At 47.6% G+C, this 11,703-nt stretch overlaps 2 protein-coding genes across 2 annotated transcripts; one reads left to right on the top strand and one right to left on the bottom strand.

Annotated features, from left to right (window-relative positions):
- Positions 1-3,428: 3,428 nt before the first annotated feature.
- DACRYDRAFT_96151 (uncharacterized protein) lies at positions 3,429-8,329 on the bottom strand (the record flags this gene model as incomplete). The annotated part of the gene is made up of 23 exons (XM_040777350.1): positions 3,429-3,716; positions 3,765-3,876; positions 3,926-4,031; positions 4,084-4,126; positions 4,187-4,321; positions 4,370-4,490; positions 4,540-4,736; positions 4,792-4,959; positions 5,010-5,130; positions 5,179-5,510; positions 5,560-5,693; positions 5,751-5,823; positions 5,870-5,918; positions 5,967-6,122; positions 6,169-6,258; positions 6,321-6,385; positions 6,433-6,581; positions 6,632-6,998; positions 7,050-7,305; positions 7,358-7,545; positions 7,596-7,793; positions 7,844-7,929; positions 8,305-8,329. The coding sequence occupies 23 exons, from the start codon at positions 8,327-8,329 to the stop codon at positions 3,429-3,431; spliced, it is 3,459 nt and encodes a 1,152-aa protein (XP_040626265.1).
- Positions 8,255-11,520, top strand: DACRYDRAFT_82512 (N-terminal acetyltransferase A auxiliary subunit; the record flags this gene model as incomplete). The annotated part of the gene is made up of 16 exons (XM_040776575.1): positions 8,255-8,333; positions 8,379-8,572; positions 8,624-8,827; positions 8,888-9,044; positions 9,092-9,217; positions 9,267-9,377; positions 9,426-9,617; positions 9,669-9,979; positions 10,032-10,163; positions 10,219-10,298; positions 10,347-10,416; positions 10,469-10,520; positions 10,571-10,801; positions 10,849-10,947; positions 10,998-11,236; positions 11,295-11,520. The coding sequence occupies 16 exons, from the start codon at positions 8,258-8,260 to the stop codon at positions 11,463-11,465; spliced, it is 2,445 nt and encodes an 814-aa protein (XP_040626264.1). The 3' UTR covers positions 11,466-11,520.
- Positions 11,521-11,703: the final 183 nt, after the last annotated feature.

Raw genomic sequence — 11,703 nt, 5'->3', positions numbered from 1 at the left:
AATAATAATAATAATAATAATAATAATAATAATAATAATAATAATAATAATAATAATAATAATAATAATAATAATAATAATAATAATAATAATAATAATAATAATAATAATAATAATAATAATAGATAATAATAATAATAATAATAATAATAATAATAATAATAATAATAATAATAATGATAATAATAATAATAATAATAATAATAATAATAATAATGACATGATTTTTTTACCCTTTGCTTCCTTCATTGTTTGCTTCTGAATGTTTCAGACTGAATAGTGAAGAAATTGGAAATGCCTCGCTTTGCTTGACTACATCATCAAAAGCACAAGAATTGGGCAGGTATTTATGCTGGAGGTCCTTCCAAATATGCCCCTGCTTTCACTTCCCAGAGTCCCCCTCTCTAGTCCTCGATTGATATCAACCTTTACAGAGCCCTTTCCAGCTGCAGTACCCCCTTTCTTATTTTATTTGTGGTATAGTAGCACCTTCACAGAGGTCTATGATCTGCATTCTCTGCAATTTGTAAAGTTTGTATGCAGCCCATGCAGGATTAGGGTCAATGAGTTGATCTGGTTCACACACATTTTACAGCAGAAACCCTGCACATAGCCAGAATATGCACTGGGTAAACTGTCTCCTGATACAAGTTTAAACAATTTTTTGAAAAATAGTCTATGCTGTCTTCCTCCCAATGGAGACTAGCTAATTGTGAGGTGTTTAGGCTCACCACCTATCTGGTAATATTTGAGCAGGGGCAAGCCTCTTCTGTCACTGATGGTGAGGCAATTTTTGGACACTGGGATGGCATAGTGTACCAGAAGATGTTATGCACCTCTTGACAGAATCATCTCTCTGACAACCACTTTCCACAAATATGCATATCATAGGAGTTTTTTTTGAAAGGAACATTCATCAACAACCAGCTAATGTAGTTTAGCAGTAAGCGGGTCACAGCAGTAAGTGGGTCACATCACGGACCCTGTAATACATGATTGTCATGCATCTCTGTTGTACCCATGCCTCCCTCCTCCAATGAGCACCAAGTGCTCTTAGCTTTTGCTGCTATGGAAGACCAATCCAGCATTGTCTATCCAATAGGCTGCAAGGCAGTACAATGTGTTGAACTCAACACTGCAGCACAGAATGGCTGGTGTCAAAGCATGCGCAGATATGCATGGTCTGCATGCCAAGTTGACAGCAACTGAGGAGAGTGTGGTCATTGAGTATGTGCTGAGGCTGGAGGAGCAGGGGTTTCCAGTGCAAAAGGGAGATTTGGAAGGGATGGCGGATCTATTGCTTGCAAAGAGAGAAGGGTTGAAGGTCAGGGTGGCATGGGCAGACCGGTTCATCTGACGATGACCAGAGATCAAGACTCGGCTCTCCCGTCCCCTTGACTACAAGAGAGCAGCAGGAAGATTCACAAGTGTACGCTGCATGGTTCTGGCTTGTGACCAATATGCAATCAAAATATGGTGTTCAGCCAGGTAATTTCTATAACTTCGATGAGACCGGCTTTGCCATGGACATGATCAGATCGACAACGGTTGTGATAAGCAGTGAACGGACAGCCCGGCCAAAGGCTATCCAGCCAGAGAACCGGGAGTGGGCAACAGCTATCTGCTGCATTGCAGCAGATGGGTACGTCCCCCCCCCCTTTTCTTTGCGTGCTTGGGCGGCACCACCTTGCAACATGGTATGCGGACAACAACATCCCGGAGGATTGGGTTGTCAAACCCACTGACAAAGGCTGGACGGACAACACTACTGGTCTGGAATGGCTTATGCACTTCAACAAGTGTACTGAGAACCGCAGGATTGGTCAATACCGCATGCCGGTCCTTGATGGTCATACGAGCCATGTCACGGTCGAGTTTAACCAGTATTGCAAGGATCACAATATTGTCCCCCTCTGCCTACCGCCACACTCATCACACTATACTCAGCCTCTCGATGTCAGCATCTTCGGGCCTTTGAAGCAGGCATACTGCAACCAGATCTCTTGGCTCTCACAGTACGGCATCACAAGCATCACAAAGCCCAACTTCTTTGCCACATTCCACACTGCATTTGCATTGGCATTCACAGTTCAAAATATTAAGAGTGGATTCCGAGGTGCTGGTCTGGTGCCTCTGAATGCACAGGCAGTCATATCAAAGCTCACATTACACCCACGGACGCCTACACCTCTGCCAGTCGATGAAGAACCGGAGCAGCCATGGGTCTCGCAAACACCAAAGACCGCAGCAGAGACTGCCTCCCAAGCAACACTCCTCAAGAACAGGATTGCCCAGCATCAGGGGAGCTCACCTACCTCAATCTATGCATTGATTAACCAGCTTGCAAAGCATGCCATTGAGCAAGACCATCGCATGACACTCTTGACCGGACGAGTGCAGCTTCTCGAAGAGACAGTTGACCACCTTTCCAGACGTCGCAGGATCAAGAATGTCCATCTCCAGGACTCTGGAGTACTTACTGGTGCACAAGCCAATGAGCTCTTGGCGGAGCAACGTGTTGGTGAGCTGGATGGGCAGGATCAAGGCAGAGGGGAGGCTCGGTTGAATCAAGCAAATCTGGGTGCACAATGCTGTAGACTCTGCAGATTGCCTGGACACAACTCCAGGACGTGCCCTGGTGCAGAACAAGTAGATAATGTGCCTGTACAGCGGTCTGATTAATGAGATGTTGCTTTAATGGTGAGATATCGTACATCCATCACAGAGGGTCCACAAACCTGACCCGTTCGCTGCCCTGACCCGCTCATTGCTAAACTACGTTAGCAAGAAATCTCCGGTGATTCCAGGTGGCGATTATTCTTTGTCAGAGAGGTGACCACTTCATGAGACTTGGCGCATGATTCCGTGCCTGCGTCTTGGCAGCTCCCCGGGCCCTGTGCAAGTACATGGAATAAAGAGGGCGTTAACTATTGCCTTGATAATCATTATAGGTGATACACATCAGTGGTCCACAGCTCGTACAAATTGCACACATAGAAATAGAACGGGGAAATACCGCATACAGAATAATGGTGTACATAGGCGTCAACTGGAGATTAGATGTCTTTCTTCCCTTTCGCTTTTTTCACCCTTCGAGCGGCTTTGGCCTTCGCCTAGTTCAAGAATCAGCCATAAAACAGTAACAAAGGCGTTGGACAGCATACTTTACCGCGAGCACCTCTACCCAGTTGCTCCGGTTCATTCTCCTCGTCTAAGCTGGTCAGATCGGAATCCTGATTCTCATACTCGGCTTTGAGTGGAGATGAGCCGCCTGTTTGACGATCGAGGGAGACATCTGAGTCAGATTGATCGGAAACTTCAGTGGATTCATCAGCGAGAGTGGCTTCCACTTTCCGACGACGCTTCTTGGGCCGGGAATGACTAGGTTAGTATGCGTCAATGTAAGAACAGTGACGAGGGTGAGCAACTCACCGGGGCGCATTAGGAATGTTTTCCTTGTCGATGGCTGGTGCGCGCCTGCGCTTCGTCGGGATCGATTTAGTGAGCCATGTCGCTTCATTTTGAAGGTGAAGAAGTACGTCCTCTGGAAGATACACTTTGCGTTGAACAGCACCAGCTGCTGCGGAATCACGGAAGCGAAGAAATATGTCCCCAGGCAACTCCACTTTCGCAGGATAGTTAGAGATGCTCCAACTATGCGTAGCAGCGAGTCGCTTCAACAGATGCTGTGCAAGCTCGCTCACAACGTAGACATTCTATCCAAATGCCTCAGAACTGAAGGTGTTCGCAAAGAAAGCACAAACCTCGGAAGGCGGGATGTCTGCATCTTCAACGGTCTTGAGCCTACCGGCAAGATGCCACAACAAGGGCAGGTTTTCCCCGGTGCAAACCAGATCAAGATAAAATCGAACATATCTGAGAAACCTTGTTGAGGTTGGCATAGGGAAAGATCGGAGAGACGCACTTTGCCATTTCGCTGATATCATCTACATTAGTCGAAAAATCTGGATGATGGGCCAGGAGATGAAGAAACCGGGGGAAAATCATTTCGAAACATGCTACTTTTGCGTCTGGAGGGCCACACATGAGTTCTGACCGTGTAACTCGAGAGAGACCACGTACTGCGAGGAAGGCGGCGCATGCAATTGCTGACATAGGATCGTGACTAATAAAGGGATAACATTCCATAAGCCTGAGTGGAAGGATATTCAATGCCACTTCGCACCTTTTCCCTGGGCTCGCTTTCCGGATCGTGAACGGTGAGAAAAGGGATGACATTATAGCGAGGTTGTATCTGCATTCGGGTGCTATATTTGATCATTTTATTGATGAAAAACATTCGGACCCCGAAGCAAGTATCCTGCTCAACAGTAAGCCCTGATCTTGAAGATCCTTGACACGGCATTACCTGAGCTGTTAGAGCCAGTGTCAACATTTTCTTCCCGACCAACTTGTCATATATAGGAATTCTTGCCAACCTCAGAAGGGAAACCGCAGCCTGGGCACGTATCCGCGACTTGTCGAGGAGACTAACGAATGGTCACCTGTTAAACTGCTGTCGTGCAGTGATAGGCATACCTTTGTTGAACACCTTGGAAAGGTGTACCCCCGGTCTCCAAGATGTTGAAAAGCAGGCTGATAACAGGTCTTGCAATGTCAACAGCTTGTTCACTTGCAGCGTGGGCCAGGCAACGATTAGTGCAGATGCGAAGGGCAAGCTCTTTGGCGCGAGCTGTTAAAGGGACATCGGGTTCATCTACCCATTCGTCTTCGGTCTGGGGCGGCACACTTATGTCAGCATGGGGAGAGTCATGAATGCCATGTACCAACCTTGTTCACTTTCTCACTGCGCATGAACAAATCTTTCAGAATGAAATGCATGACAATTTCGCTGCAGGACTCGAATGCATCCGGCGAAGACTGTGCTAGCTCAGCGAGTGCAGATAGGTGGCCAACAAGGTGCGGGGCATCCGCAGAAGGCAGGGAGGTTGCGAGTGACTGCTCAAAGTGTGAGAAAAGTGCTAACGAGACTCGAGTGTTTAGAATACCTTAGCCAGAGAAGTAGAAAGTTGTGATTTATTCCGAGTATGTGCTAATAAACGTGCAGCAAACTTCGCTTGCCGATGCTGTGAACCTTCAGCATATTGGGTAGCTCGCTCCGTAAGACGTCTCGAGGGAAAACTCAGCGGCTAAAATCAGATGTTCTACCAGACTTACTTGTCGGACGGCGCCAAACCTGGGTCAACCACGAAGACAGCAGAGAGTGCTTGCAGTGCGACCTCGGCCAGAAGCTCGGTAGTCGTTCCAGCAAGCGCCTTCGCCAATTCGCTCACGTGAGGCTTCAAGATGTTTGGGTTGTATTTTGATATTTTGGCCAGCAATGCGCGCAGATGGCTGCGGGCATATTCATTATGGGAACTCTGGAAAGTCTTGACCAGAGCAAGAATTGAAGAAACGTTCACTATCCATGCGGCGAATTTCTGCCAAAGAAACCGGAAGGTGGGTAGTATGGAAGCAGCATTACTTTCCAATCGAGTGAAAAACTCGCCCTAAAGATACATCAGCTAACAGGTTTGATATAGATGAGTCATCACTAGCCCTAGTCTTCACAACAGTTCTAATATCCGAGCTCACATCGATACTAGATCGAAGCAATCTGCAGCATCGCTTGTCTTTCAGTTGAGCGAATGAACGAAGGTCATCAGCAGCCTTAATCGGATCAGGTAAGTTTGCTGTTTCAGGAGGTGTGAATTGGCAACAGGAACTCGTGGAATCGGGTAAACACGTACACGATAAGCGTTGAATGGTAGTTTGCAGCTTTTGGTCGGCTCCTCCATCACGCTCATCATCAGCAGGACCTCCCTACATCCCCGTGAAACAGGGCAATGCAAAGATTTGGAGAGCTTACATTATCGTCGTCACAACATGCCACGTAAGATTCCAAGAGATTGGTTCGTCTAGGTGAGTGTCAGCCCAGCGTGCAGTCAAAATCGAATACATTGTACCCGGGTTGCAAACCTGCCATGGTGAACAAACCTGCAAGCCCCTTTTCGTCAATACATCGGAGAAGAACAATGAGATGTTGTGTCCAAGCAGTCTCGTCATCCTTGTCTGATGGTAATGGTAAAATATAGTTCAAGAACACATTTTCGATCAAAGATCTGTCTCCATGTTACGCGCATCATAGAGTAAGGTCGAATATCATACCTGATGTCTGCATTCGGTTGAGCGAGGGCGTGCAAAAGGTCGTTAGGTATCCATGATAAGTGAGCCACACTTTGACTATTCGATGTGGCTCTGATTCGTATGAGCAATATTGTCCGTTTTGGGGCAGGAGGAGGGGGAAGTCAATGACTCACATATCGGTATACGCAGAGCGATACAACTTGGCGAGACACATAGCAGCCTCTTGCCGAACAATTGCCTGATGATAAAGTGAGCGTACTCTCCCGATACAATTGTCACGCATGCCTTCTTGTCTAGCGTTCGACCACCAATGACCTTTAAGGTGTCGATGCTGATGTACTGTAGAACGATCTCAACATCGAGGCGTGAGCAGACTTTACATGCTGCAACTCGAACTTTCTCATCGGGGTCAAGCAGTTTGCGTTGTAAGATTTCTGTCATCAAAACATTAGCAAACCATTTGTCCGAGTTACGCTCCGATCACCTTCAGCATCACTCCTCTGCTCTGGATGATTTATAAGCAGACTGGGAACAGCATCGAGCACTGCCACGCGTACTACAGCGACCTTGTCATTCTGACGAAGAAGCCATGTTCGCCAGGCCGAAGGATATTTCTTCGTCAACTCCCCGCTACCGAGCAGGGTCTTCTCCCCGAACATAGCTCCCAAGGTCTCTGTCGACATAAGTCGAATATCTAGCTCGTCCACTCGAAGCTCTTCTTCAAGCTGAGGGATTACATTGAGTAGCAGACCAGAACAGTCACGGTTCAGCTGCTTAATGAGATCATGTGCGGCTCGGAGATCCTCAAGATCTTCTCCTTTGCTGTGTTGTAGAATTATGTCCGTAAAATACTGTCAAAATAACATCAGGACTTTGAATTTCCGGGATGGACAGTCACACACCTGAGACACATAGCGCTGCAACTTTTCTGCACTCTCGGTACAGACGGCGATCGCGAGTTTACGTCCACCATCTGTGGTTGACTTTCGTAATGCTTCAGTATCAGGTATCCCATCAACATGGGATATACTCACAGCATTGGACAGAAATTGCGCCAACACGACTTCAAGTACATCTTGAGGAACAGTGTTGCATTCGTCCACTAGTGCAACCAGAATATCGGTCATAAATGTGTGCACATTGCTTGGCAGATCTTGTCTGACGGTGCTTATCAGAATCTGAGCAGATCATCCTATCGTGTCTTGCTCACTTAGCTAGCTCAAAGAAATTCCGAAATATCTCCGACATCAGTTCATCCGCCTGTGGTAGATCACAGACAAGAACGATGCTCTTCACGTTCGATAATGACTCAAGAAGGTAATAGTACTCCGTAAAGTGTGGCCCGTTCGATGATTTCAATCCACCATACAGCTGTCGAGAAAAGAATTGAAATATATCCTATAAAACACATATGAGTGAGTGGAAGACCATGCTACTGGGAACCGTACCTTTAACTCCGTCCCCGTATATGGCGCATCTGGCGCATACAAACGTAGAAGATCTGCCAAGCAACATGCTGCAAACGCCTTCACACCTTTGTCTTTGTGGAGAAGAATGGATGTTGAGATAAGGTCCTTGCGGACCAAAGCCAATGTGCCCGTATCGACATTATCTTGGTCGATATCCGCGAGCTCGGTATGTAAAGCCTGCATACTTGTCAATATCCCGCAGAGCATCCAGTTCGGTCAACTATTACCTTCAGCTTTCTCTGCAATGCATCCGTCGACAACGTCTTTCCCACGAGCTTGTCATGAAATCGGAGTTTGTGCGGTGCTGGGTGCGCTTTGCGTGTTGACACCATCACGGATTTCCAGCCAAGGATGTAAGGACGGTTGAGGGAAGCGACGCGACGCGACGCGGTCCCCGCATATTACGGATGCCGAGCGCCACGTGGGAGTCCCACAATTGTGCCGCATTTTACGAGGATCCCTGAACCAAGTCGTGTAGCAAGCGCCGTAAATAATCCTGTCCAGCAGACTCAGCGCACATGTCTACTTCAATACCACCAAAGCGAGTCTTACCTCAGAAGGAGGCTGCCTTATTTCGAACTATTCTGGTGAGCACAACACTCATTAGAGCGCGGGCCATGTTCAAACACTGAGGACAGCAAATGTACGAGACAAAACTCTACAAGAAGGGTATCAAGACGGCAGATACTATCCTTAAGAAATTCCCTGAACATGGCGGTTCGCTCGTTTGCCCCTTGACGATCTCCGCTCACCCCCTGGTAGAAACTCTCTGCATGAAAGGCCTCATTCTCCACAGCATGGACCGCCGAGAGGAAGGCCTTGAGCTCATAAGAAAAGGAGTGCGACTAGATTTGACTTCGCATATCGTATGGCATGTATATGGAATTGCTCATAAGAGCGACAAAAATTACGAGGAGACCTTGAAGTGCTATCTTCAAGCCCTGAAGTTTGACAAGGTACGCCATGAACAAGAGTTCTAATGGCAACAGTGACTGACAAGCAGTCAGGATAACCTCAACATTCTACGAGAAACTGCCCAGCTTCAGCTCCAGCTTCGCCATTATGATGCTCACGTGGAGAGTCGTAACACGCTGCTGAGACTACGACCACAGCTTCGACAGAGTTGGTATGCCCTCGCAGTTGCTTATTACCTTAATGGGGATGACTCTCGAGCGGTTACGGTGCTGGAGCAACTAGAGACGTCCTTGAAGGTAACATTGTCCAATTTCTTGGTTTACCTCCATATTAATAGCAAATGTTCTCGCCCTCAGAATCTTGCAGATGGGGACGCTGAACTATCAGATATATTGCTTTTCCACATCAAAACCCTGGAAGCTGACGGAAATTACGCCAGCGCTCTTGCTTTCCTGGAAGAGAAGTTGAATGAGCGTCGCATCATGGATAGGGCCTATGCCAGAACAATCCGAGGTAAATTCTCAGAGCACTTTAAAGACATCACCACTAACGGTGCGCAGCGCATCTCTTCGAAAAGCTTGGACGATTGGACGATGCACGTGAATCCTGGAAAATGCTGTTGCAAAGGAACCCTGACTCTCATGAACTTTATCGATCCTACCTCGCCTGTGAAGGTTTGAATTTACGTGTGCTTGGTCTCCTTGTATCTTGCCCACCCGATTGATTCTCCCTCAGGAAATTCCTCACCGGAATCGAAACTCAAAGTGTTGGAGGCTCTCGTTAAGCTCATATCTCTGTACCCGAAAGCATCAGCCCCCCAGCGCCTCTCACTCGACGTGGCAGAATGTGGGCTCGACTTGTTCCCGAGTTATTGCACTTACCAATATTTGCCAGCTGACGCCTTCCGAAACCACGTGATACCTTACCTAGTCTCCGGCCTACGACGAGGGTCTCCTTCATTGTTTTCTGACATCAAGTCATTATATCGCAATGATTCGAAGCGCACCATTGTGGAAGACGTTGTTTTACGCTTTCGGGAAGAACTTGCTGCATCTAACATAATGGACACAGCAATTACTGAACAAGGTAAGGGCCGGCTCAAGTCTGGGTGATGTCAAATCAATGCAATTACCAAAGGTGAAACACCCGCCACATACGTTTGGACGCTATTTTTCCTGGCGCAACACTTCTCCTATGTTGAACAGCCGCAGAAGGCTCTATCAATCATCAACGAAGCTCTTGAGCTCTCTCCAGCTCTCCCCGAAGTGCTGATGGTGAAAGCGCGCATTTTGAAACGGGCTGGCGATCCATTCGGTGCAGCGCTATGGATGGAGAAAGCTAGGCAGCTTGACGGCCAGGACAGATTTTTGAACGGAAAATGTGCAAAGTACCTCATGCGATCTGGTAACATCGAAGAAGCTAACCGACGACTTGGCCTCTTCACCAAGGTATGTCGTCGCTCCCATGGGCCCCAGATGGTCGTTACTCAAGAATATACAGAAAGATGCACTGAATCCTGGCACGGACCTGGAGGACATGCAGTCCCTCGCCTATCTTCAGCAGGAGGGTGATGCCTGGGTGCATCAACGTAGGCTTGGAAGAGCTCTGAAACGTTATCACAGCATTTTCAAGGTCATGCTTTTGCCTGGATAACTGTGCGCGGACCAACTAACTAGCATGGCTCTAGATCTTCGACGACTATGAGGACGATCAGTTCGACTTCTACGCTTATTCACTACGCAAGTTCACTTTTAATGCATATATTGAGTACGTGTCGTTGTAGAGCCTCATTCTCATGGGCCAATTCTTGTCAAGTTTGCTTGCATTTGAGGATCATTTGCGAGGACATGTTGCTTACATCACGGCCGCTGTGGCAGCTGCCAAGGTGCTATTTTGGTATTCCCGTAGAATCACACAGCTCACCTAGGATTGTGCAGATTTATGTGAAGTTGCATGATGATCCGGACTTGGCGCGTGAAATGGATCAAGGTCTCCAGACTATAATGCAACCTCTCACATTCTGACCAAAATTATGACAGGGAAGCACAGCCGTAAGAAGAAGCGAACTGAACTCCCCACGAATGGCACGAATGGCAAAGTAGTTGTCGATGGTTCAGCAGCATCAGCAGACCCGGATCCGGATGGCCGCGTTTTGGTGTCCCTCAAGGAACCCTTGATCAAAGCCCATGACATACTTTCTCGTTGTGATGGCCTTGTGCACGACCATTTAGAATATTGGTTGACTGTTTTCGATGTGGCTTGGCGACGAGGTGAGTGATATACGACTGTGTTTCGACCTGATTCACAGTTCCGGCAGGAAAGTACCTGCAAGCAGTTAGAGCGTATCAAACGGCAAAGTTGCTTAGAGGTGATCATCCCGAAATCCATGTTCGTGCCATCCTACTGGCATCTCGAGGTCAGCACGACCAAGCGCTCCTGGGCAACTAACATGCTCACCGTTGGTAGACTGGTCAACGTGTGAGTCCCGCGTTGCGCAGCCCATTCTGCAGTGTATCGTCAGCATTATTGGTCCGCAAACTCTCGACATTTTCAATGCCCAGTACTTACAAGAACATCCAAATCATGCACCAGCAATACTCGCCGCTGCTCGAGGTTTGCATGTGTTCAAAGGTTCAGAGGAGTCCGAGGGGATTCGAAGCTTGACGTGGCAACTCCTTCATCCTGAGTGCAGTACAAATGTCCAGGTGAGAAGCATCTATTCCTGCCATTCTGAAAGAACCCAGCAACCTCATCGCTGTATAGGTTTGCTTGGAGGCGTGCATGTTCATCGGAGAGGTTTGCGGCCCAGAGATTCAAGAGAGCTTCCGGAAGCTGTGTCAAGAGCGATTTCCCATTGCAACTGTTTTCTTGGCGCCTGATCAACAAGAGGAACGCCGCAGAGAGCTTCAGGCAGTGATAGATAACATAGATTAGTGGCTCTCGCGGGTGAGTAGATGGAAGAAAACTTCGCGAGAGGCTCCATGACCTCTGGTGCAACATGCTAGTTTATCAATCCTGCCCTCAATTCATTTGCGCGTCAAGAGCTCTAGGGAAAACACTACGTGCGCCGTTGGCTTACCTTGACAGAAAAAATACATCATTGGGGGGTGAGGGTGAACAGGGATCTGCAGTAGAATACAGTATCTTGTTACATATGTTGATAGACACCAAG

This window comes from Dacryopinax primogenitus, assembly GCF_000292625.1.
Source record: "Dacryopinax primogenitus strain DJM-731 SS1 chromosome Unknown DACRYscaffold_16, whole genome shotgun sequence".
NCBI classification, from domain to species: domain Eukaryota; kingdom Fungi; phylum Basidiomycota; class Dacrymycetes; order Dacrymycetales; family Dacrymycetaceae; genus Dacryopinax; species Dacryopinax primogenitus.
This window is presented reverse-complemented; position numbering and strand designations above follow the sequence as displayed.